Genomic DNA, 26,412 nt, shown 5'->3' on the forward strand with positions numbered 1-26,412 from the left:
AGGACGTATTATTCAAGCCTTAAATAACCCGTCCTGTTGAAGGCTGGCCCTTAAATTTTAATGGACAGCCTTTAACAGGATGTGTCATTTAAGGGACAGCCTCTAACAGGACGTGTATTTTAAGGGACAGCCTTTAACAGGACGTGTCATTTAAGGGACAGCCTTTAACAGGACGTGTTATTTAAGGGACAGCCTGTAACAGGATGTGTTATTTAAGGGACAGCCTGTAACAGGACATGTCCCTATACCATTTACATACCTTCAGGTATGAGTTAGAATCCACCAGTTCATGTCAGACAGGAGAGACAAGTCAAATGTGACTCTTTTTTTTGGCCCACGTACTATATGTGTATTTATACATTTAGAAAACCCAATGTAAGCATGTATGAAGTCATGTCCGTGGTCATTTGGAAAGACGTTTTGAATTTGTAGCAAATGCAGCAGAGATTGACAATTTATGTCAATATAATATCTTATTTTAAAAGAGGCCAGGACATCCATCTCAAGTAGATCCTACGCCCATGCCACGGCCTGCTGTCTTCCAGATCCCACCCAATGTGTCAGTGACACAGGGACTGGTTTCAGGGCATTAGCTAGGCCTGCTCGGGGCCTACCTTATTCTCAAGTCAAGTCAAATTTAATTATCCCAATAGGGGAGATTAGGATGCAGCCAGGTATTAACAAACACACCAACAACAAGACAGACTAAGATAACAGTTGGTGATGGAAAAACCATCAAAACACAAATGACCAGTACATAAAAATACACAAGATACAGTATTCTGGTGATGGGCCTCCACCTACATCTGGTGATAGGCCTACACCTACACCTCTATCTGGTGATGGGCCTACACCTCCACCTACACCTTTATCTGTTGATGGGCCTACACATACACCTTTATCTGCTGATGGGCCTACACCTACACCTTTATCTGCTGATGGGCCTACACCTACACCTTTATCTGCTGATGGGCCTACACCTACACCTTTATCTGCTGATGGGCCTACACCTACACCTTTATCTGCTGATGGGCCTACACCTACACCTTTATCTGTTGATGGGCCTACACCTACACCTTTATCTGCTGATGGGCCTACACCTACACCTTTATCTGTTGATGGGTCTACACCTATCGGGCCTGATCATAGTGTCCCACTCCTCCCTCCTGCTTTCCCTCTCCTCTCTCCTGTCCTCCTCCTCCTCCTCCTCCTACTCCAGGCTTTATTTGTCCAGTGAGGATCAGGTGCTGAGGTCCCGGTTCTCCTATGGTCTCTGGTCTCTTATCACTTCCGAGGAGGAGACCAGGGAACGGCGTGCTGTTCTTATGAACCATCATCACTCTGGGCTGACTGAGATGTTATGTGGCAGCTGATTGAGCACATTTGAGCACAAATCTTCCAAACAAGGTCGATGAGAGATATATTTCAGAAGCTCAAACCATTAATAAAGGGTTACTTGATTTATTTTATTAAACTGTTGACTCTGGGGCCCTGACGAATCTTCTAAAACGTAACGAAAACATTGCAAGTGCCAAAGCTTCTAAAAACAATGCAGTGCTGCCATCTAGCGACATGTTGTATAGTTTTAACCTCACTCCCAATAAATAACCACTTTTACCAAAGATGTACATTAAATATTCTTAAACACGCTTTTTGCAAGCATACGGATTAAACAATTGTACAGGTGTGTGTGCGTGTGCGTGTGTGCCTTCAGTCTGAGTTGAGGCAGAGACACACGCCCTGCAGCACCCAGTGGGAGATGTGTTTGGTGGTAGACAGGTCCGCCTCAAACACCAGCCCCACCCCCATGGCGTTCCTCCGCATGGACGTGGTGTAGACCGGGGTCCGCAGCGTGTTCTGAGGGCCACAAAGGGGGTCATCTAGTGCTCACATGAGGGATGAACACACACACACACACACACACACACACACACACACACACACACACACACACACACACACACACACACACACACACACACACACACACACACACACACACACACACACACACACACACACACACACAGGGTGGAGCTTGCCCACTAGCAGGTCCACTGGGGCCTCCTAACCTGGGTTGGTTGCCTGCCGGGTGCTGTAACAGTGATACTGGTTGAGCGGTGCTTACCCGCAGAGACAGACGATGGTCCTCGATGGGGATGACCTTGAGGACGGGCAGCTGGACCACCAGCACCTTTGCCTTACTCCTGACCAGGCAGCCCTCATCCACGTCCCAGTCGGCCCCTTCCAGATACAGGCCAGACACAAAGCACCCTGGAAAACACACACACACACACACACTCAGCACAAGGCGTACAGCCCGTACAGAGCCAATAGAGAGAGTGCTTGGCGGGCCGTCCACTGAATGTGTCCTAGTCTCCAGGGCTGAGAGTGTCTGTGAGGGCGTCGCTAACAGACATCAGTAGTACTGGGTCAGTGGTCTGAGTGGGAGACCTCACCTTGTCCTGGTCTCTCGTTGACCTCCTCCTCACTGCGGTACTGTGTGACCTGGGTGTAGAGCGTGGAGCGGTCCAGAGGCCAGCCGTTCTTCCTGCACGTGGCCTGGACCAGAGCGGTCAGGTAGGATTCTGGGATATGGAGTCCAGACAGCCACATCACGTTGGGTTCTCCCTCTTCCACCTGGAACACAAAGAGAACCGTATTGACGACACACACATAACCCACGTTCTCTCTGCGTCGTATATCCCAGCTGAAGGCTTCGTAACTTTGGCCTTTGTCCCTCCACACACAGATCTGCTTGAAAAGGACTCTTCACTACTTCACCTCGCACAAGGCTTATTCGTCTTTAAAATAGTTATAATTCTAGTAGTTCTAATAATAATACTTAGAGAAGAAAAGCCACATGTAAATATTACATTTAGTGTTTTTCACCTTAGCTGAATCAGTGAGGAAACAAAGGCCAACCGTTCCCCAACTGGTGAAACTCTGTGCTCCAGCAGCTGTACAGGAGTAGCTGTTCTTACCCAGCAGCTGTACTGGAGTGGCTGTTCTTATCCAGCAGCTCTACAGGTGTAGCTGCTCTTACCCAGCTGCTGTACTGGTGTAGCAGTACTGGTGTAGCTGCTCTTACCCAGCTGCTGTACTGCGAGTAGCGCCGGTTGAAGTGCAGCATCCAGTTCCCCAGGGACTTCAGGGTGTCGGGCGCCAGCTTCCTCCAGATGTCTGGGATGTTCCCGTTGAACAGGGCCCGGGCCACCTGGTCCAGCTCGCTGCTCATGCCCACCTCGCCGGCCAGCGCCTGCAAGACGCAGCCGTGAGACTGACTGGTGAGGACCACACTCACCTCTACATCGCGACCCGTGTAGAAATATCACAGGGTTTGAGATCAAGATGAAGCAGGAAATAGGCTTCCTGCTCATGTCCTGAATAGTTTGTAAAGGACATCCTGACTCATTTTTATGAATAAACATCCTGCAACACCATGACAACCGCCATAAACAGGCATCAGGGATGATTGATGGAAGTGCTTGATGGATGGCAATCGTTATTTTAGTTATTATTCACATCAGTGACTTAGCTCTTTCACTGACATCAGAAGCATAGCGCTATCACTGACATCAGTGACTTAGCTCTATCACTGATATCGGTGACTTAGCTCCATCACTGACATCGGTGACTTAGCTCTATCATTGACATCGGTGACTTAGCTCCATCACTGACATCAGTGACTTAGCTCTATCATTGACATCGGTGACTTAGCTCCATCACTGACATCAGTGACTTAGCTCTATCACTGACATCGGTGACTTAGCTCTATCACTGACATCGGTGACTTCGCTCTATCACTGACATCAGGGATAGATGACTCACCCCCTGTACTAGACCCACCCTCTGCACTAGACCCACCCTCTGTACTAGACCCACCCTCTGCACTAGACTCACCCTCTGCAGCTCGGCCAGCGAGAGGCCCATGCGGACCAGCAGCTTGTTGAAGCGCTCCAGCTCCTGCAGCAGGACCACGGAGGTGGGCGACATGTCCAGGCCCAGCCTCTTCCGGAGCACGTCCAGCTGGAACACGGCGGGCAGCTTGTTCTGGATGTCCTGGGCCACCTGGCTGATGTACTCGTCTCTGCTCATGCCTCCTCCAGTGTCCCCTGGCGCCAACCACAAACTCAAATCATTGTATGGATGTGGGACTGGATGTGCAGATACATCCGTAATCACAATCCATACAGCCTGTATATCATCCAGACCGGGTTATGGAATTCATCACATAGGTCAAAGCTTCTGACAGATTTGTAGCTCTATGAGGTAGGGGGTGGGTGTTAGTTGTCTGGGGCTGCAGCTCTATTAGGCGGGGTGTAACCTGTTTGGGGCTGCAGCTCTATGAGATGGAGGGGGGGCTGTAGCTCTATGACAATGAGAGGGGCTGTAGCTCTATAAGATGGAGGGGTTCTACCTGTCTGGGTCTGTAGCTCTATGGGACTGAGAGGGGGCTTTAGCTCTATGAGATGGAGGGAGCTGTAGCTCTATCAGACTGAAGTGGGGCTGTAACTCTATGAGATGGAGGGTGTTACCTGTCTGAGGCTGCAGCTCTATGAGGTGGGTCCACATGTCTCTGGCTGCCTGAGTGTAGTATCCTATCTCCGCATTGGGGTGCAGCCCAAACACCTCGGGGGTGTTGGCCAACGGCAGGGACTCGATCTCTCCTGGGGAATTAAGAGAAAGAGCAGAGTGTCAACACATGAAAGTCATCCTCTGGTGTTCACATCTTTCTAACCAGGGTTACTGACCAACGTATGTATCTTTGAGCCCCTGGGGAGGGATCTTGTAGTCTGCATCCCGATTGTGGAAGAGGTGGAAGGGTTGGAAGACGTCGAAGATGAAATCTCCTAGGTACTCGTCCATGTAGACATTGAGGATCCTGCGGTCGAAGCTGTCGATGGCGCGGCCTCCGTACATCACCTAGGAGATGCAGCAGCTCAGGGTAAATGCAGGGGTCAACTCGCATCGACAAAGGGCCAGCCGGGTGTTAGCACTCTGACTTTATCCAAGTTAGCCAGTAAGTAATTTATATGGAAAATTTGAACAGCTAGCCAGTAAGCCTAAACACTACGGTTGTCCATTGAGTCTAACCTCTCCAATTAGGTACTTCAGGCTTTCCCAGGGGATCTCTGCATCTCCTTGGTTGTGGGCTTTAGTTAGATACGTATCCAGGATCTCCATACACACCTGGAATACGAACAACATCATGGAAAACATGAACTTATACAGAAACCGACAAACATCCAAAGACCAAAGAGGCCGATGACGATTGGAGAAGTAGGAAAAGTGCAAGGCCTTGAGAGCGAGCTACAATCCTGGGGCTTTCTTTGACTAGGAAGGCCGGAGCTCACCTGGAAGTCAGACTCGTTGAAGTCGTACGGCACGTTCCAGCCAATCTTGCCGTACTTGCGGCGCTCTTGCACCACGGCGTGGAAAAAGGCGAGCACGTAGACCAGGCTGCGGTAGGCCGGGTGCTGGCAAGACATGAGCGTCTCGTGGGAGATCTTGAAGTAGGTGGCCCTCATGTTGAGCTTCAGCCCGTTGGGTGGCTCCGTCACCACCTATGGATCAATCAACGATACGCTGACGATAATATTCCCCTCTCTCAGTCTTTCCAAATGCGTAAAGGCAGGTGCCCTGTGGAGGCCAACTCCTCGCTGTGTCTCACAGGTCCTTCCCCTGGGCAAGTTGGGGTTTCCTATATGTTAAATGCAGCCTTTGGCTCTCTTTAAACCCAATGCTGTGGCTGTGACCTTGTCCACACCACTACTGACCTTGAGGGCTTTTTGCAGGATGCCGATGGGGAAGTCCTGGATGGGGTCTGTGGTGAGCCAGAGGCGGTAGTCCGGGTGGGGCTTGGTGATCCTCTCTAGAGATTTCTCCAGCTGCCTCAGCCACCGGACCAGCAGGTGGCAGTTCTGCAGCATCAGCCACTGGCCCCGGGACACGGCCGTCTCCAGCAGCTGCAGCGCCACCTACAGCACGGGGGTTTGAGAAGAGCAGCTCAGTCTGTATCTCAGCCTTCAGTTCATTGATTTAATGTTGTTTTGAAAGGGGCAATATTGTTTGGACCACCTTGTGTCAATTTGACGTAAAAAAGCATTCAAGAATTCAAATTGGCATGGTTTCATGACTGTGTAGCTTGTAATTTTCATTGATTGAATTCATGAGATGGAGAAAGGTGCTGAACTCTGACCTTCTCCTGGCCCTGACCCATGGCCAGGAACTTGAGGCGGTTCCCCCCGAAGCCCGACCTCTCGGCCAGCTTCATGAGGTCGCTGGCGGGGTCGGAACCAGGGCTCAGGATAAACACGATGGGGGAGTTGGGGCTGCTCTGCTCATAGATGGCATCGAAGCTTATCACCGGAGGCTGCACGTACCTGGGCGGTCACAGAAAGAACAGAATATTGTCTATACTTGCTCTAATGAGGTAGTGTAATTGAACATTCTTTAAACCAAACACTCTGGATCGTTATCCAGCCATAATAAAAACAACGCTATAAGGCGATTTCTGATTGATACAAACCACAACCACAAACCCTGCTGTGGTGCTCTTTGGATTGATCAGCTTGGATCAAGAGTAACATAAATGCACATTCCACCTGTTCAGATGTCACAAACTGATAGTCAACGTCTCTGCAGTTAGGTGGAGGTATGCTTCTAGATGTCTCTGTGTCATTACCTGGTGCCCATGGTGGTGCTGACATAGTCGCTTACTGCCCGGTATACTCGGTCCAGCCGGAAGCAGCGCAGCAGCAGCAGCCTCTGGAAGGGCGTCAGGTTCTCCTGGTACTTCAGGGGGAGAGCGGACTGCTCCGGGCCATCCAGGTCGTACCACTGAGGGGATCAGACCATAAGAGGATCACACCATCAGAGGATCAGAGGATCAGACCATCAGCGGATCAGAGGATCAGACCATCAGAGGATCAGAGGATCAGACCATCAGCGGATCAGAGGATCACACCATCAGAGGATCACACCATCAGAGGATCACACCTACCTCAAACACTGTTCATAGTGGATCAAATGTGCAGTGTTCAAATACTGCTTCAAATAACCTGGACATAGCTGTAGGAAATGCTGATCGATATTTATTTTAAAATGGTATCGATAAAATCACATCCTATAACTGAAATATTCTGCAAATAAAAAATGTTGGCCAAACCTCTCATTGTTGTACCAGGGACACATGCATTTACAACACGCTGCAGCAGGAGTATTAAACCAGCAACCTTAGAGGTGCATCATCCCACCTGCCTACCTCCTGAGCCAAGTGGTCAAAGCTTTCTTCAGATGATTTCCTTCACTAACTAAAGAGCTGACTCACCGCCTCCCATTGGCCCGGGTGCTGCTCCACGTCATCGGGCAGAGAGCCAAACTGCTCAGGGAAGAGCTCTGCCAGCCTCACGATGTCCTCCCAGCCCTGGTCTGGAAGCCAGGGGCAAGGCTTCTGACGCTGGCTTTTCTCCAGGGACAGGTTGCCTGTAGACAGGGAGTTTGGGGAACTTGAGTGGAAGCAACTTTTTCCTGGCAACGGTTGTTTACTTCCTGTAGTCTCACGATTGCTTTACACACGTTTTAAGGCAACGGTTGATGAGGAAATGACGAAATGAATGGATCCTGCTGACCAACCAAACAGACAACAACACATGCTCTGGATATGGATATCTGCAGTATGTGTCTCTGACCCTTCAGGAAGAAGTGCAGCTCCTCCTGCGGGGCCCGGCCCTCGGCCTGCTCCGTCTTCACCGTCATGTTGAAGGAGAAGAGCAGCTTGTGTCTTTCAAAAAGCCCTGTGGACGAAGTATTATGGTGTTACATAATAACATCTAATATGCTGGGAATGCTTTTCAAGACCACTCAAAGGGGGGAGGGGGACTACAAGACAAGGCCCATGAACCAGCAACCCTCCGACTGCTTTGTCTCTTTGATGTCCTGTGTGTCTCTCTTACCCGTACAGCCGTAGTTGTAGACGTTGTGCGTCAGGGTGTCCATCATGTTCTTCAGCCTCTTGGGCAAGATGGAGTCGGGCATGGATTTGCGCAGCGAGAGATTGAAGACGTCCAGGTAGGCGGCCAGAGAGTACTGGTACATGCTGTTGACAACCGCCATCTCCGCCAGCACAAAGAACAAGATGGCGCCGCACTTGGCCGCAGGACGGTAGCCGTCGCGCAGCTTGTCGATGTCTACAGACGTCTTCTGAGCTAGCTTTAGTTTCTCAAACACCTACGGAGAAACGCAATGCGCAAAAAGCTCGGTTGTCCACACCAACAAACTACGGCCTGCTTCATATTACTTTTTTTCATATTAACAGGGAAATTATTTGAACAGCTAAGAGTTGTTGAGTAATGTTTGGTTATTAGAAATATTAAAAATCTGATTTATTGTTATTTGTTCTATGCTGTAGGGCAGCACACTTTTTATAAGAAATATTCCATTTGAGTCACAGAATAGTATGACTTGAGCAATCCGTTCCATTTTGAGGACAACTTGTCAGCCCCATCCATGTAGTGTGTCTGTCATATAGGAAAGTGTATTTGCTGCGCTGTTACAAGCTGAAGCTCTTTCACTGGTGAACTTTGACAGTCTAGATCTAGGATGGATTTAGGAGTGCAACAGTATGGATAACCTCTGCCCAGGGTCAGAGGAGATCCCCATGGGACTGACCTCGCTGGCCTTGGACTTGGTCTCCTCCAGGGTGCTCAGCAGCTCCGTGTTGTCCAGCATGTTGCCGCTGGAGGTGGCCAGCTCTCGCAGCAAGGAGTCCTCCAGCTCCTTCAGCAGCTTCTTGTTGTCACTGGTCTCTAGGATCAGCCGCTCCCGCTGCTCCTCAAGCTCCTTCCTCTCAAAGCCCACGATCACGCTCAGCAGCTGGTCCTCTAGGCCTTTCAGGGTCACTGGGAGACCAAACACACTGGGGGTCAGGGTTCATCCCATACACTTAAGGACCTCACAAGCCCCACCTCTGAGGATCCACCCCTAACCGAGGGGTTGAGGGCAACATCAAGTAGCCGTAAACCATACAGATCTCTCACTGGGGTTCAAGACGACTTTTAATATTGATACTTAAAACATTTGCACGTTTTTCTTTTAGCAGAAATATTGGATCCAACCCATAAAATGTCATCCATGAAGATGAAGAATTTCCTTTCCATTTATTTCTATATCAGGGTCGCTGGAGGTTGGAGCGGAACGGGGCCTTCATAAGGAACATCTGCCACTCACCTGTATAGTTAATGACCATGGCTTTCCCGAACACGGACGGGGAGAACTTGGGGTTGGACAGCTTGGTGTTGAGGTAGAGCCTGAAGTTGGGGTCATAGTCCACCTCCTTGTCTCCAAGCACGATGACCTGCCTCCCCTCGGCGCCCTTCACGTTCTTCTCCAGGACGTTGTCGATGACGGGGTCGATGTACTCGTCCACGCCCTGGAACAGGAAGGGGAAGCCGTACTTGATGGCCATCTCCAGCTGCTTCAGGAAGTCTGGGTCGTTGAAGGAGGAGATCTGCCGCAAAGGACCAAAAATCACTTTCAACATTTTGTAATTTCTCACTCTGTGGGTAGGATAAAATGGAAAGGGGCTAAAGAGTTGCTGTAAAATACTAAAGAACAATGCCTTGAGGTTGTTCTTCTCCTCCTTCTTCTTGATCCAGTTAAGCGCCTGCTGCTGGGGGTCGATGCACATGGGGAAGCGGCTGGCCCTGGTGGTCAGGATGCCGTTCTGGACCGACAGCTCGTCTGGAGGCAGGCCTTCAGACCCCCACCTGCAGGGACACCAAGCAGGCACTCTTTAAAGGTTTCAAATCAACACCATGTGGGGAAGCCTCAGCCGAAATACTTCTGAAGTCTTCATGGTGGTAGATAATGTATATATATATATATATATATATATCATATCTGTCATCATCCAGCCATGAGGCTCTGGGCCGTCTCTCCCAGGACATCCTGCTGAACCCTAGGAGCTTCTACCAAAAAACAGAGCTGAGGACAGAGCTGTAGGAATGTGGGTTCCTCACCTGCTGATCTCCACCTCATCGGTGAGCAGCACCTCAACCCTGAAGGGCTGGCTGAGGGGGATGCCTCTCTCCCGCACGTCCTCCTCCCAGACCTCGTACACCATCTGGTTCCTGAAGTCCCAGCTGAAGGCTCCCTCGTAGCTCAGGAAGGCGGCGCCGATGAGGCAGTCTCCGAGGAGACGCACCCGCCGCTGCTTCAGCTCCACCAGGTCCACGCTCCAGCTGCAGCCGAGATCCAGGAGGGAAAGGGGGTTTAGACCCAGGTGGTAAAGGGGTTTAGATCCAGGAGGGAAAGGGGTTTAGACCCAGGAGGTGAAGGGGTTTAGACCCAGGTGGTAAAGGGGTTTAGACTCAGGTGGTAAAGGGGGTTTAGACCCAGGTGGTAAAGGGGTTTAGACCCAGGTGGTAAAGGGGTTTAGACTCAGGTGGTAAAGGGGGTTTTGACCCAGGAGGTAAAGGGGTTTAGACCCAGAAGGGAAAGGGGTTTAGACCCAGGTGGTAAAGGGGGTTTAGACCCAGGTGGTAAAGGGGTTTAGACCCAGGAGGTAAAGGGGTTTAGACCCAGGTGGTAAAGGGGGTTTAGACCCAGAAGGGAAAGGGGTTTAGACCCAGGTGGTAAAGGGGGTTTAGACCCAGGTGGTAAAGGGGTTTAGACCCAGGAGGTAAAGGGGTTTAGACCCAGGTGGTAAAGGGGTTTAGACCCAGGAGGTAAAGGGGTTTAGACCCAGGTGGTAAAGGGGGTTTAGACCCAGGTGGTAAAGGGGTTTAGACCCAGGAGGTAAAGGGGTTTAGACCCAGGTGGTAAAGGGGTTTAGACCCAGGTGGTAAAGGGGGTTTTGACCCAGGGTTTAGACCCAGGTGGTAAAGGGGGTTTTGACCCAGGAGGTGAAGGGGTTTAGACCCAGAAGGGAAAGGGGTTTAGACCCAGGTGGTAAAGGGGGTTTAGACCCAGGAGGTAAAGGGGGTTTAGACCCAGGAGGTAAAGGGGGTTTAGACCCAGGAGGTAAATGGGTTTGGACCCAGAAGGTAAAGGGGTTTGGACCCAGAAGGTAAAGGGGTTTGGACCCAGAAGGTAAAGGGGTTTAGATCCAGAAGGTAAAGGGGATTAGACCCAGACCCAGTGTGTGGGCTGGGTGGTGGTGGTGGTGGTGGTGGTGGTGTGTGGGCCGGATGTTAGTGGTGTTGTGTGGGCTGGGTGGTGCTGTGTGGGCTGGGTGGTGCTGTGTGGGCTGGGTGGTGGTGGTGGTGGTGGTGTGTGGGCCGGATGTTAGTGGTGTTGTGTGGGCTGGGTGGTGCTGTGTGGGCTGGGTGGTGCTGTGTGGGCTGGGTGGTGTCGTTGTGTGGGCTGGGTGGTGCTGTGTGGGCTGGGTGGTGTCGTTGTGTGGGCTGGGTGGTGTTGTGTGGGCTGGGTGGTGTTGTGTGGGCTGGGTGGTGCTGTGTGGGCTGGGTGGTGCTGTGTGGGCTGGGTGGTGTCGTTGTGTGGGCTGGGTGGTGCCGTGTCGTGTGCCGGGTCCCCCTCCCTCACCGCTTGTTCTCGGAGCCCAGGCCAGAGATGAGTTTATCAGCAGCGATCAGCCTCCTCTCCATGATCTCAGCCTCCTCCTGCAGCAGCTGCTTCTCTCCCATGGCCGAGTCGTAGCGGTCCCCCAGCGCCCCCAGCTCCCTCTGCAGCTCCACCAGCTCCTTCTGGATGCGCTCCAGCTCCCGCTTGCTCTGGAAGAAGTTCCTCTCCAGACGAGCCACCTGACCGCCCGATGAGGACGTATGTTATCGTGTACTTCTGCCTGGCAGCTCATAGCACACATTCCACCATGTTCAAAAGACAGATAAGTGCAGAAGAAGGCAAGGTTTGGAAAATAAACCCCAACACTCGTCCCCTCCCTCACCCCGGCACACACTCCCGCATTTCACACTCCTGTGATTGACATGCAAGATGGATTTCCCAAAACAGCTTAAAGCAGCTAAAACGTAGTGTTCCGGTCATCCTGAAATTGCCTGTTACCCTCTACCATGTGATGGTAGGAGTCCACACGAGGGTCCTAATGGATAATAAATCATTGATTACCTTCTCTCTTTTGGGCTTTATCTCCTTACTGACGTCGCAGTAGCCCATCACAGCCTCCACAAACTTGAGCATCCCCGACCCCGCCCGGCTGATGGCCTGCATCTCTTCAAAGGTGGTGTTGAGGTGTTTGAGGAAACCTGACCGGTGGGAGCAACAAGAAACGGACATCAGAGCACTAAAATACTATGAACAATAAAATAAGATGGGCTTTTGATTTAGATTAGATTTTGAAATTGACTAAATTAATTCCTTGTTAGCTTCCATTGGTACAATGTATCACATTATTTCTTTATCTTATCAAAAGTTGTATTTGATTGTGTTGGATATGGGGTGGATAGGAATAGCATTCTAACCAAAATACAACCCAGCTGGTCCCTGCATGGAAAGTAAGCCTTTGGAGGACACTGAAAACCCCACTGCACTGATCCTCTGATAGGATCATCCATCTTAGATGTTGCCCCAGTCTATCATCATATTTATTATCACATCACGTAACAAAGACACTGCATAAGCCTTGAAGGTGTGTTGTTCATGGAGCCAAAGTACCTCTGACGGTCTTAACCTGGTTGAAGTTGATGGCATCACAGTCCATCTCCATCAGCGAGCGGAGGAAGTTGGCCTCTGACATCATGCCCTTGGCGGCCTTCCAGCTGATCTCCTTGTGGCCTCTCATCACCAGGATACACTCGCAGATCACCTGCACTTGTTTGGGGGGCTTGGCGAAGGATCTGACCAACACAGAGGGAAGGCCAGGGAGAACAACGATGAGACAGATGTGCTGTTGTTGCACATGCTGGACTCCTGTATCAAACAACATATTACATTCAGCTTATTTTTTCTAGAAATACACGTCTGGAGACATCGGCTTAACCGCAGTCTGGCTTTACTCCATCGCTTGGTGGATCTGCGGTTACTGTAGACTAACAGGGCTGGCCTTGTAGACTGTGGTTATAAGACCAACAGTGTTAGGCGTCAGGGCAGAGCAGCATCTGATCTCAGTGATGGCGTCAGGCGGATCAGCACCTGATCTCAGTGACGTCTGACTTGTCCAGGTCCTGCAGGGCACCGCGGGCCGCCGCCAGGGCCGGAAGCGCCTCGGCCAGGGAGCTCTCAGCGTCCTTCTTCTCCACGGCGATCACCTTGTTCTGCTCCTCAATCTCTTTGGCCTTGTCCTCCGCCAGCACCTTTTTCTCCTCGGCTGGAGAGACGATGGGACTCCACTCGTCACTATGTAGGTGTTTAGCTGAAGTGATGAATCATTCATTCTAGTAGACAGACGTGTGACCTACTAACCCACGGCGGTGTTGGTGGAGATCTCCTGCAGCAGCGTCTCACAGGCGATGGACTTCTCGGCCAGGACCACCTTCTGCTCGGCCAGCTTGGTGTTGAGTTCAGCGAGCTGACCGCTCGCCTCCTCCAGCTTATCCAGACCTCCTTCCAGACGCTTGCACTGAGCTGAGACATGAAGAGACAGACCACTGAACTAACGCACGCACAACATAAAACCCAACCCATGTTCTATTGGTGAAGTCCTCTGAGGTTGAGAAAGCCTCATTTATCTGTGTGTCATTACTAGCAATTAGCACCTCAACACCCGTCCCCAATACCTTGATGTTGTGATCCAATCCATTTCATTTTGACCTGACTAAAGAGTTTTAACTTCTTCTCACCAAGGATGAAGTTGTCCTTGTCCTCCAGCAGCTTGACGTAGGTGCTGATGAAGTCCAAGTAGTTCTTTGGAGTGACGTAGTTGCTGCGCCGGAGCTTCTGCAGGAACATCTTGCTGTATTCTCCCACAGACTCGTGAACCATGCGCACGTGGGCGATCACTGCCTCCGAGTGGGACTCCGGGACCATGGGGTTTTCTCCTGTGAGAGTCAAGGACACAGTATCACAAAGATTAAGCATTCCTAAATAGAAATGCTGTTTAAGTCTTTTTGCTTTTTAAAGATGTTAAGATTCGCCTACGGACCCAGGAAGGAGTAAGCCACTGCGTGTAAGGCCTGCGGCGGCCATGGCAGGAACCAGTCTATCCCGGTGTTGTTTACCAGGCCTGAGGCAGGGCAGTTAGGAAGGGCAGGCAGGTCAGAAGGTGAAACACGAGAAAAGACAAAGAGCCGCAGGCCATGTTTGCTGATTTACCGGGGAAGTTCCTGCAGCGTGTGCGCAGCGTCTCCCCCACGGGGGACATCCCCAGGACGATGTGCAGGTTGTCGGCACTTTTGTTGACAAAGTACTGCCACAGGCTCTCCTTGGACGGCCCGGCGCCGTTCTTCAGGGCCTCGTCCCGGAGCTGGTTGAGGAGCGCCTCCTTCTCGTCATCGGGAAACAGAGCAGGTACGATGCCTGCAGGGGGGGGCAAGACACAAGAGACAGCTCCTCATCCAGCCGCTAGACGGTCCCAGCAGATAGAATAAAGACCACCAGACCTACTATGTTATAGCGTAAAACACTGAAAGTGCTGGAGTTAAACCTAGTCTCCTCTCCCGCATCCAGAAACATGATTGGTCGAAACAAATATGAAAGAAAATACCATCCTGTTCACCCAGACTTCAGCCAATCTGCCCTTGAAGGACCATCTCGAGTCTGACCCATCACGGGTCAGCATGTTGTTGATCTAGATTAAGGACCATCTCGAGTCTGACCCATCACGGGTCAGCATGTTGTTGATCTTCTAGATTAAGGACCATCTCGAGTCTGACCCATCACGGGTCAGCATGTTGTTGATCTAGATTAAGGACCATCTCGAGTCCGACCCATCACGGGTCAGCATGTTGTTGATCTAGATTAAGGACCATCTCGAGTCTGACCCATCACGGGTCAGCATGTTGTTGATCTAGATTAAGAACCATCTAGAGTCTGACTCACCGGAGGTCAGCATGTTGTTAATCTAGATTAAGGACCATCTAGAGTCTGACTCACCGGCGGTCAGCATGTTGTTGATCTAGATTAAGGACCATCTAGAGTCTGACCCATCAGAGGTCAGCATGTTGTTGATCCAGATTAAGGGCCATCTAGAGTGTGATGAGACTCACCAGAGGTCAGCATGTTGTTGATCAGCTCAAGGAAGCCCTCCTCGGCCACGTGGGCGTCGGTGAACAGGAAGACGGTCTTCTTGTTGTCGATGGCCAGCTTCAGGTAGAGGATCTTCAGGTCCTCGCGGAGGTTGGCCTCAGCGTAGCCTCGGCTCAGAGTGATCTCAAACACCTGGGGAGGAGCGGGATCAGGATTATTATCGTTTTCAAATCCTTATCTTTAATTAGTTTGGTTTATATTTAGAGAATAAACCCACACCCAACAGACCAAATAAGAAAGAAGGTTTCACACTCCTCCTCCTTTGCTGCGTCTGAACTTTGACCCTGGAAAGGCTTTTGCCGAAACGTTGGTTAAAATAATGCACTTCAGTAGAAGGAAAGAGTCTGCGACCTTCAAACTTATGATTCTGAGGTTGAGCTTTAGCACCTATATCCCGGTCTGCTTGTGTTACGGGGACTTTGTATACTAATCTACGTTTGGTGTGATGTTTCGTCCTCTGTTCTTGTTTCTAAGGTGTTTTCCTCCTCTTGTGTTTTCTTGCTTGGAAATGGCCCACATGTATTGAACAAACCTCGCATCCGGCAGTGAAGGCAGCTAGCTTGGTGAGCGACTGTTTCCCCGAGCCCCCCACCCCCACCAGCAGGGCGTGGCCGCGGTCCATACGGATGATGCGGTGCACCCGGGTCAGATGCTCCAGGGCGTCGTCAAACAGAACCAGGTTCATCCTTGACTTGGCCTCGTTGTACTCCTCAAGGATCTCCTGCCGGAGAGGACACACAAATAAGAGCCTTCAGTCACCAGTGGTATCACGACCGTACCGGACCGCTATTAGGACTATTGGTTCTCATGTGTAGTGACTAACCCTCGCTGTCCTCATACACCTGACACACAGACACAGCAGGTGGGCCGCGGGCCGGACTGACCTGGAAGAGGGCCTTAGCGGCATCGTAGTCCTGGATGTCTTCGTACACCCTGGGCTCGCTCTCGTTGAGGGCCGTCCTGTAGTCTCCAAACAGGATGGGGTCTCTCATGGCGGCCTCGAGGTCCGATTTGAAATGCTCTTCAATTAGGTTCTTCAAATGGCCTTGGACCTGCGGGTGAAACACAACAGACACATTTTTAGAATAGTAAGTCTTAGAATAGACCGACGGAGGAAGGCTGAGAGAAAACTAAAACATTGTGTTTTATTCAATACATAACGATTAGAGGTGCTGCAGGTACGACTTGAGAGCGATCATTTGAGTGTAATCTGGTAGAAATACCGCGGCCATCTGTCAGCTAGTGGCCCTTCTCAACGAGGGGAGAGGGAGGGGATGTTGTTTTGGATGTTTACCATTTAATGTTGACTTTTCAGCTCTCTCTTCAACTCTCAGATCTTGCCTACAGATGTAACAATTATCTGTGACAATATAATAACAAGAATGATAACTGATTTATACTCAATACAAACCAGAATATAATCCACTCATTACCAAGCTTTTGTCCTTTTCATTGATGAGTCTATCATGGAAGACACGCAGGCACTCGTTTCTCCAAACGCGCACAAATTGGGTGACGGTCAAAATCCTGTCCGGAAACAAGGTTGGATGTGAGCAACATGTGAAATGTCACAAACAAGAGGAACAGGAAGGGTTCAGGAAGTGCCCTCCTCCCACCTCTCAGCGTTGGTGAGCGTGAGGCCGTTGTAGACACGGGACAGGTCCCTGAGGTTGAAGATGTAGTGGAACTTTGAGGGCGTGGGTGGGAGGTCTTTGATGATGGCCTTGTACAGCTCCAGGGTGCAGAAGGTCACCTTGTCACAAACGTTCTGGATGTTCGCATCAAAGGGCTGATAAAAAAAATTAGAACGTATTAGTTGATAGAACGTAGCAAAACAGGAAAGTATTCCGAATTTAAAGGGTCTACTGATTGACAATTTCATCCAAAACAGTGCATGTATCTGTATGCCCCCCATAGACTGGAGAGCAGAAGGTGCTGACCTTGGTGTGACCTCTGAGGTGTGCTGCTGACCTTGGTGTGACCTCTGAGGTGTACTGCTGACCTTGGTGTGACCCCTGAGGTGTGTGGCTGACCTTTGTGTGACCCCTAAGGTGTGCTGCTGACCTTGGTGTGACCCCTGAGGATGGAGGCGTAGATGAGGTGCAGCGCCTCCTCCTGGGGGAAGGGGATGTTGAAGACGCTGAAGAGGGACAGGAAGCGCGGGTCCACCTCGTTGCGCCCCCCTCCCGCCTCGCCCATGGCGGCGATGAAGCCCAGGTCCTTCAGCAGCTTACAGTTCAGCTCCTTGCCGCGGTCGTACATGCCCCCCCGGTCCAGCAGCAGCTTCAGCAGGGCGATAGGCTGCTGGGTGCCGTATTCGTCAACCTGCCGACCAATCAACAACACCGTACAGCGCTTTCTAGTTAACGTTGACTGGACATCACCTCAAATAACACTGTCTTGTTAGACTAAAGAGACCAATCAGCAGTTCCAGTTGATTGTATTCAGCACAGGGTCGGTTTAAGGGCTTTGGGATCTTTCCTTTGGGAAGAAACACTGAGCAGACTAATTTAAATGACAAAAGCTTTGTGATTTAAATTAGTTTTGACATTAGAATCTCCCATTGAAAGTATTTTGTAATAAAATAAGATAATACTTTATTGATCCCAGATGGGCGATGATGCTGTGCTGATTCACAATGTGGTGCTCTTTGAGCAAGAGAGTTGCTCTATGAGCAAGGGAGGTGCTCGGTGAGAGAGAGAGCTGTGAGCAGCGTTACCCTCGGCATGTTCAGGTCATCGATGAAGACCAGCAACCTTTTTCCCACAGGAGGTCCGTACGTCTCCTTGGTCCTCTTCTCCACATTGGCCTCCAGGTTCCTCTGCAGGTCCATCGAGGTGGTCCTCGATGACAAGTTGATGACGAGGGTCGTCTGGAGATAAGAGCCAACAACAGAGCGCTAACCACCACAGGCTTGCGATGCACTGGGACTCTAATGAATCTGATTAATTAAAAACATGACCTTGACTTTACAAAAGACAACAATAAGTCATCCAAAGGCCCACTACAACTCCCTTTAAAGGGGAACTCACGGTGGGGTCAAATAGGCCTTTAAAACCCTAGTGCGTGGCGTTAGACACACAGCAGTGTCAGGGTAGGCCTTTAAAACCCTAACGCGGGACCGGACGCGTTAGGGTCTCGACTCACCGTGGTCTCCACACTGAGGCTCTTCAGGAAGTTCAGTGTGGTAGCTGTCTTGGAGGTGCCAGACTCCCCCACTAGAACCACCGGTCTCTTGATCTTCACCATCTGCTCCAACAGCCAGCCGGCCCGGGTGGTGTCCACAGTGGGCACTTGAGGGGAGATGGAGGTTCAACAGAACAGTCAAATCAATAAGTAATCAATCAGTATCGCCATTCAACAGGTGGTACCACCACCATAACCCTATGCCATATAAGAGGCTCTGAAAACCTTTAAATCCCAGTGGGAACAGGAAACAGAAGGGACCTTGAAATATAGGTAGTAGATAATAGTCCAAATAAAGCAAAACAAAATGAGGTCCAGGTTATTTTGACCAGAGTAATACACCACATTGAGACGATGACATATCAAGTTAACTTAAGTATCTGAGCCATACCTAAAACATGGATGAACTTGACATCGGGGTCGTGGACGTAACTGCCGACCAGGGAGCTCCAGGGAACCCACTTCTGCTGTGCTCCATCGAAGTGGAAGTCAAACAGGGTGGGGAGATAGCCTGCAGAGAGAGACTCTGCTTTATAACGCGCTCCATGAAAGTCAAACACGGTTGGATTTATAACACACTCTAACAGGGTAGGGAGGTAATCTGCAGAGAGAGACCTTGGTTTATTACACACTCTAACAGGGTAGGGAGGTAATCTGCAGAGAGAGACCCTGCTTTATGACACAATCTAACAGGGTAGGGAGGTAATCTGCAGTGAGAGACCCTGGTTTATTACACACTCTAACAGGGGAGGGACGTAGCTTGCAGAGAGACCCTGCTTTATAACGCGCTCAAAACAGGGTAGGTAGGTAGCCTGCAGAGAGAGACCCTGCTTTATAACGCGCTGTCACCTTTATTTGGTTACTCACTAAAACTATAAACGCCCGCCACACTTTGTTATAATGGCTAGATGTTACTCCTTACTGATTCTATGTAAGTATAAAATAAATAGGTAGGAATTATTATATCTGTATTAGTAAACTGCCAGATACTAATTGTAATGAATCCAAAGAGTTATATATAATATATATAAAACAGTTTGAGGCAGTGCTAATGCTCTGTGGTCTTTGAACTTTAGATTGGAACTTATTTAGAATGTGGAAAGCTCTTCCGTTGGTCCAACCTGGGATCTCCCCCGGCCCGGCCCTGGTCGTCTCATCCTGGACCGGGCTCAGACAGGACGCCGTCTTGATGAACTCATCAAACTTCTTCCTGCCGTTGTCCAATAGGGACGCTCCAAGGGAGCAGCAGAGGGCTTCCAGGAAATAGCACTCCAGGGCCTCTGGGCTGGGGCTCTCAGCAGCCGCCAACAGAGCATCCAGCATCAGAGACAGCTGGGTCACCTGAACACATGACCCACCCCGCCCAATATGATCACCACCTGGACACATGACCCAACCCGCCCAATAGGATCACCGGTCACCTGGACACATGACCCACCCTGCCCAATAGGATCACTTGATCACCTGGACACATGACCCACCCCTCCCAATGGTGATGGTTTAATTTTTCGGGTTTCTGCTGAGGATTGTATATACTGTTAAACAGTGAGATGTGACTCTGCCTCAATCTGTATCCCCCCTCTCTGTCGGATCCCTTTCTCAGAACCCCTTTTCGTCTCAAAGTAGTTGATCACCAGAGCAACTGAGGGGTTGGTATCAGCATCAAAAGGCTCTTCTTTGGTCTAGAGTTTTGTGTATTGACCTTCATCCTGTTCTCCTCCTCCTCCCTGCCAGACCTCTGTCTGTTAACCCCAAATGGCCCTCCCCTCATCTCCAAGCCCAACGACAGACCCCCCCAGACCACGTCGGGAGACATCTTGTCCAGGGATCCCACCCCGCCAAGATTTCAACCTAGAGAGGAAGTAGGTGGTTTGGGATTGGCTTGATTTGAATAACGCTAACCTTGATTTGAATAACGCTAACCTACCGTAGGGGCGAAGTCACGCCCCTACGGTAGGCCCCATGGGACCTATGAGATCGTAAAATATGAATGGGTTTCAATGGAGAGAAAGTAATTATTTTCTGGTCCCAGTCTTTATATGCCCTGGATTACACATATGTTGTTTGTGGATTTAAATGATAATTTTTCATGTCAAGAGTTTGACCGTTTATTGTGCAATTGTTCAGTTAAAGGCTGAAGAGAAAATGTCTTGTCTGTGCCATGTCTGTACTGGAGTTCCAAGTGCAGGTGGTGTCGTATCATTTGCGTTGAGAGCAGCGAAGAGCTCTAGTTCACAAAGCGGCCTCACACAAAACCTAACATTATCAAGCTTCTTCGCGAAAATTTTTAGTTTTCTTTGAATGAAAAATTATCATTTAAATCCACAAACAACATATGTGTAATCCAGGGAATATAAAGAGTGGGACCAGAAACAAATTACTTTCTCTCCATTGAAACCCATTCATATTTTACAATCTCATAGGTCCCATGGGGTCTACCGGAAGGGGCGTGACTTCTCCCCTCTATAGGATGTGTCTCTACCTTGAGCGAATGTGAATGATAAAATGCTAAGGACAGGCCTTGAAGGATAAACAGTGCAGAAATGGGAATTAACTGAAGTATGTGTAGGGTGTAACTATGGATGGTTGTTAATAACTCCATGGAGCTCACCATGTTGAGTTCTGTCTGGGGCACAATGGTCTTCAGTTTACTCCCCTGTTTGCCATCGACCACCCCTTCCACTATCATGTCTATGGTCATGGGCACGTATTTGTCAAAGAGCTTGTTCAGATGTTCTTGTTCCTAGAAAAAGAACAAGAAAAAAAAAGACGTTATCATTCAAAAAGTTCTTGAAATTGAATAAAATGGGACTCAATTAGTTCCACAGAAAATGAAAAATGAAATCACATGGGAGATAATTCAGCATAATATCCTTTCTGACCTGCACTGGCCTGCTGCCTAACCACCTGTGCCAGTAGGGGGCGTAGCGCAGGTTTTTGGGATCCACATAAACCATCCCACAGCGCGACACGGTGGCCGGGGAAGCGTACTGCAGGTCTCCGACCTGCCATAAGACACAGAACAATAAGCTCAACTTTAAGCAGCAATAACACTGTTAAAGCTCCTCGAGGTACTACGCTTCAAGAGCTGCAGAAGAAGAGTGAGCAGAAGAGAGCAAGAAACCACCAGAACACTCCCTCTCTGCGCCCTCACTCCACACATCGCTCCACCACTGAGGAGCGTTGTATTTGAATGATCACACACCTGTGATTGACAGGTAAAATGGATTCCTTGATCCAATCAGGGATGATATGCTGGGACGTTAAGAAACAACCTGGTAGTGGTCTAAAATCTAAGCCCATACTGAGGCGGGCGCTGACACTTCCATACAGACATCTTTACAGAGCATCTGTTTCACCAATAGCTGACGGATGGCTTTGCATTTCTAATAAATTACCCTTAAATGATACCTCTTTAATCTTACTTACTAATATATGAATATACTGTAACACAGGTCAACATAAACTTGACCGGTAATATCATATAACCTGTCATAAACACATGAAATGAAGGAGTAATAAGACGCCATTCACTTTGACCGGGCCCTCCTACTATTAGAGTCAAGTTCAACACTGAGTAGAACAAAATGATCTAAAGACCCATGAAGGCCGTTGACAGGAGGACCGACCTCGAAGAGCAGGGCACAGTGTGCCTGTAGGCGGATCCTCTCCCCGTTGGCCAGAGTGAGGATCCTGTTGTCATCCATCACTGAGTTCATGTTCTCCACCCACAGGGCGTCCACATCCCCGTCAAACAGGATGTACCTTCAGGGCGACAGGGTCACAGCGTAGGACAGAGGGTTGGATTTGTTTCCAGCAGGTGGAGAATCACATTTCATCTAAAGAAATACTACTTAATTTGTAATTCAAGGGACGAGGAAAGACCAGACTGAGGTTGATACTGAATCCTTATATATAAAAATCTGAAATGTATCTCCCCGTATTTAAAGGCTAAATAAATCCCATCAGTAAGGGAACCTCATCACTAGTTAGGGTTAGGGTTAGTTAGTCTTTTTGCCTGCCAGAGTGGACCAATCTAATATGTTACCCTAGCCTGGATTTCCAGGCTCAGACACCTTTGTGCAGCAAGAGAGTTTGTAAGAAAATGCTCGCAATTTGGCAATCGGCCAATCGGTGCTGCTTGAGCTGTGATTGGTTTGAAGGGCGGAACGGAAAGCGGGATGGATCAATAGCCGGCTGCAAACACGAACATGATGGTGAGCGGTAGTGAGTGTGCTAGAGCGGTAAACCAACTCAGTGGGTCGGACTAAGGTAATCCTGGAGGTTTACCTGCCAATGATCCAACCTATCCGCCATTGAGCAGAGGTATTCACACTGGACCTCATCATCGTCAACCTTATGGTGTTCCCCACTCTACCTTCTCTCCTTCTTATCGGTGGGCTTGTTGATGTCACGGAAGATGTTGGACAGGATGCCGTCGGTCCAGTCCCGCGTGACGGGGTCCAGGATGCCGTACAGCTCGATGACGCTCATGGCTTTGGGGTTCAGTGCATACAGCTTGGTGAGTCTTCCTAGCCTGCCAGCAAGACCATGACACAACAGCAACGGTCAACTCTTACCAAAACACAACCATTATATTGTTCCAACTCCGGTCAACACAACAACTGCAGTTGCTTCTCAAGCGACAGTGATGAAACATTGCACACAAAATGTTTTGCCGTTTTAAATACAATTACAAAAGGATCTGTAGTTTCTTCTGTACTTTCAAATGTATACTTATGGTTTTGGCCTAACATTCTGCATGCAACATTGTAAGGGGTTGTCATACTTTGAAAGAATCCTAACCTATTCAAAGGAAGAAAAAAAGAAAAATAAAATAAACAGTAGTATGTAGTTTATATACTACTGTACACACGTTTATGTTAGGGCCCTGCACTCACATAAACACATAATACATGCAGAAAGACTGTGGGCCCTATCTTGCACCAAGCGCAATTGACTTTCTACACCGACGCATGTATTGTTGCTAATTGCAACGGCGCAAAGCTGATTTTCCCCCGCAGCAAACTCGCGCCACTACACTTGCGCCCTGAGAGGCGTGTCGGCGAAAAGCAGAGGGGTGTCCCAACGCAAATGATACATGGTGCTATCTTACAGATCGATTATGCCATTGCGCCACTGACCGAAAGAATCCTAGTTTAAATGCCCTAGCAGATAGCGCAGTTGGTGCTGCTAGATTGATGTGCCTAGGCAGGTCGGAAATGTAACATAAGCTTACACACACGTAGGCTATACACATCACAAACATGCACAAAATTAGCCTAATTTAAATATTATGATGTCAAAGATTGTTCGTATGTGTGAAACTGCATAGAAATAGCATGTGGATGGTGGATTTTTTTTTCCATAGGGGCTGCATGAAAGAACACTGTAGTAGGCTACGCCATGCGTTAAAATAATAATAAGAACAATAATAAACTCGAGCAAAGTATATCCCAGCCTTCCAAAAGAAAATCTTGTTTAAGGGTAAATGATAACGTTGGTTGAATTATTTGGGAAAGAACAGCTGATACAGCGTTAATAAGTTGTACTTTTAAATCAATGCATCTACAAAAGCACTGTACAGCAAACACATATTTTCTTGACACAGACATCGTGTGCAAGCCCATAACTTTTAGGATTGATGAGTATTTGATCGTGAGGGAACATTTAGTTTTACCGCGAATGAATGAATGCGGTTGATGCTCTGCATGCGTGTTTGTTTAAAACCCCGTAAACTAAACACGTATCGCATAATACAGTCCATGGCAATGTATATTTATGGGGGGACACATGCTTATTATGAACACAAGCTGATAACGATAATGTATAGAATACTGGTAAGAAACTATGTTTGTTAATGCATTGCCGCATATCATTAAATAGACACACAGTTGCGGCCACATGTCATAAATGTGTTAAGCTCTGTTTTTTTACATGACGTCTCAGTGTTCCTGAAGTTGTAGAACAAAACGCTTTTAGGCCATATTATTTGGGCATAAACTCAGCCATTTGAAGTTTGAAATTCATGTGGTCATGCATCTGTCTCATCGGTCAAAATATCAACTCGTCAGTTTCAAATGGGCTCATGGCTCTTAGAGGGGATAGGAGATGGCACTCCGATTGGTTTATTGCATGTTACGCCTACGGATATTCAGACCAACCCATTTTAGATTTGCGTCGGGGGCAAGAGTCATTTATCCGCCAGTATAATAGCAACAGCGCCAAAGACCAGCCCACAAAGCCACTTCCGTTTTGCGCTTCTCACTTGCGTTTCAGACCGTTAAAATAGGGCCCTAAGACATATAAACACTTTACAGAGGCCAGATTTACTCTGATGCAATGTTGCTGCCATTCCTTTGGGTGGAATAAGGTGCTGAGCCTGGCATAAGGTTCTGACCACAATCTACTTGAGGCTACAGAAGGGCAGCACTCAGCTACTCTGAGTCTTGTTTAAGGTGCTGATCAACACCGACTTGAGACTGAAGAAGGGCAGAACTCACTTAGTCTGAGCCTGGCATAAGGTGCTGATCACAACCGACTTGCCCCCGCCTGTGGGGCCCACCACCATGGTGGTGTGTCTGGTCATCATGGTCTCATACATCTGCACAATCTTGTCCACCTGGAAACACACAAAGCAGTGGAAATGTCAGACACGATTAACATCCACAAGGTCCACATCCCCCCTATTGGCCCCCTGAACTTCATGCTCCTCCCACTGCTTTCTACTTAGAAAAATTACTTCTTTCTATGGATCCCAGGGAAATTGTTGCCATGGCAAAGGCTCAGCTGACAGTAGAAAGTGAGAGGTCTTTATGTTAAACAACCCTTCTCTTTAAACCGGTTACAGGAAAGCAGTCTGAAAAGGTAGAAGCGGGAATGAGCGGCGTAGTGAACGGTGAGGTAGTGAAGGCCGATGGGACACCTGGTCAGGCAGGATGCTGAACCGGTTCTCCTCCAGGCTGTTTTCCACGGCGCCGTTGAAGTCGGCGTATCGAACGCGAGGGCAGTGGAGCCCCGGGAACAGGTCTGACACCAGCCCCAGGAACAGAGGCACGTCCTCAAACACAAACTTGGGCAAGTTCATGTCCCTGAGGGCCCGCATCAGCACCATGTCCTGAACGGGATCATTTAACATGAAATAAATCAACGCAACATATATACTGACCCAATATACATATATACACATACACATATCAGATGTATTGTAGAATTCATTATATGATCTACATAATTCAATACGATTCAACATTAAACTTTCAATTATGTGTCAAATTAGATATGTAATTATATGAACACATATATGAGAAAGAGGCATACAAGTAAAACATACATAATGGGAAATGCTTGAAGAAACCTGGTCAAAAAAAAATCGGGGGATTAAATGTCTTACACCAGACTTGTTTTTGTTTATTCTAAATGGCGTTGTTGAGATGGAAGCGGCCTACCTCATGAAGATCTGGAGATCCTCTCTTTAGCTCTCCAGCCATCACCAGCACAGACTTCAAGGCTCTCAGGCCGAAGTCGTAGTGAGACTGCTTGGAAAGCTGCTCGCGGGCCAGTTTGTAAAGAACCGTCATCTTCTTGGCCAGAACCTACATCTCAGAAGCACAGACAGTCCTGGTTACTGCTGAACTCTCGCCTCTTGGTAAATGTGCGTGCGTCTGTGTTTCCTTGCCTTAGCCAGCATGAAGCCCTCAGAGAAGAGCATTATCTCACAGATGAGCTGCAGGTCCGGAACGATGACCACCACGGGCCTGAAGAGCGCCTTGACCGACTCGGGCAGCTCTGTCCTCCCGGCGTATCCCGGGTTCATGGTGATGAAGATCCCCATGCGGGCGTCTAGGCTGATCTCCTGGCCCTCAAACTGAAGTACACGGGTAACCGTTAACCCTGTGACCCTAACTATAGGGTTAATGCTATAACCCAACAACCCTAACTACAGGATTAATGCTATAACTCTTAACCTTATGACATAAACCAGCATCCATCAGTTTCATTAACCATAATAAAAACAGTAGACAGGTCAGATGTGGGCTAAAATCATCTCTCTGGTTTAGTTTC

General features: G+C 49.0%; 1 protein-coding gene across 1 annotated transcript in view; it reads right to left on the reverse strand.

Annotated features, from left to right (window-relative positions):
• Positions 1-1,432: 1,432 nt before the first annotated feature.
• Positions 1,433-26,412, reverse strand: part of dnah10 (dynein axonemal heavy chain 10) — a 41,739-nt gene continuing 16,759 nt past the window's right edge. Inside the window, exons 34-78 of the mRNA XM_056591644.1 lie at positions 26,027-26,215; positions 25,797-25,943; positions 25,274-25,465; positions 24,852-24,970; positions 22,727-22,885; positions 21,978-22,113; positions 21,231-21,353; positions 20,960-21,091; positions 19,470-19,689; positions 18,740-18,859; positions 18,310-18,455; positions 17,882-18,034; positions 17,227-17,487; positions 16,779-16,951; positions 16,596-16,689; positions 16,047-16,214; positions 15,695-15,883; positions 15,123-15,294; positions 14,230-14,433; positions 14,060-14,140; positions 13,758-13,955; positions 13,381-13,542; positions 13,111-13,285; positions 12,634-12,815; positions 12,088-12,224; positions 11,548-11,765; positions 10,023-10,244; positions 9,623-9,770; positions 9,232-9,511; positions 8,674-8,903; positions 7,959-8,232; positions 7,695-7,799; positions 7,334-7,488; positions 6,689-6,843; positions 6,203-6,386; positions 5,781-5,981; positions 5,358-5,567; positions 5,098-5,193; positions 4,755-4,926; positions 4,539-4,670; positions 3,904-4,115; positions 3,092-3,259; positions 2,460-2,640; positions 2,129-2,274; positions 1,433-1,857 (exon numbers count right to left, since the gene is read on the reverse strand). Coding sequence (XP_056447619.1) covers positions 1,711-1,857; positions 2,129-2,274; positions 2,460-2,640; positions 3,092-3,259; positions 3,904-4,115; positions 4,539-4,670; positions 4,755-4,926; positions 5,098-5,193; positions 5,358-5,567; positions 5,781-5,981; positions 6,203-6,386; positions 6,689-6,843; positions 7,334-7,488; positions 7,695-7,799; positions 7,959-8,232; positions 8,674-8,903; positions 9,232-9,511; positions 9,623-9,770; positions 10,023-10,244; positions 11,548-11,765; positions 12,088-12,224; positions 12,634-12,815; positions 13,111-13,285; positions 13,381-13,542; positions 13,758-13,955; positions 14,060-14,140; positions 14,230-14,433; positions 15,123-15,294; positions 15,695-15,883; positions 16,047-16,214; positions 16,596-16,689; positions 16,779-16,951; positions 17,227-17,487; positions 17,882-18,034; positions 18,310-18,455; positions 18,740-18,859; positions 19,470-19,689; positions 20,960-21,091; positions 21,231-21,353; positions 21,978-22,113; positions 22,727-22,885; positions 24,852-24,970; positions 25,274-25,465; positions 25,797-25,943; positions 26,027-26,215 — 7,668 coding nt within the window. The 3' untranslated portion in view covers positions 1,433-1,710. The remainder of the gene's footprint in view (positions 1,858-2,128; positions 2,275-2,459; positions 2,641-3,091; positions 3,260-3,903; positions 4,116-4,538; positions 4,671-4,754; positions 4,927-5,097; positions 5,194-5,357; positions 5,568-5,780; positions 5,982-6,202; positions 6,387-6,688; positions 6,844-7,333; positions 7,489-7,694; positions 7,800-7,958; positions 8,233-8,673; positions 8,904-9,231; positions 9,512-9,622; positions 9,771-10,022; positions 10,245-11,547; positions 11,766-12,087; positions 12,225-12,633; positions 12,816-13,110; positions 13,286-13,380; positions 13,543-13,757; positions 13,956-14,059; positions 14,141-14,229; positions 14,434-15,122; positions 15,295-15,694; positions 15,884-16,046; positions 16,215-16,595; positions 16,690-16,778; positions 16,952-17,226; positions 17,488-17,881; positions 18,035-18,309; positions 18,456-18,739; positions 18,860-19,469; positions 19,690-20,959; positions 21,092-21,230; positions 21,354-21,977; positions 22,114-22,726; positions 22,886-24,851; positions 24,971-25,273; positions 25,466-25,796; positions 25,944-26,026; positions 26,216-26,412) is intronic.

Source organism: Gadus chalcogrammus, chromosome 6 (assembly GCF_026213295.1).
Source record: "Gadus chalcogrammus isolate NIFS_2021 chromosome 6, NIFS_Gcha_1.0, whole genome shotgun sequence".
NCBI classification, from domain to species: domain Eukaryota; kingdom Metazoa; phylum Chordata; class Actinopteri; order Gadiformes; family Gadidae; genus Gadus; species Gadus chalcogrammus.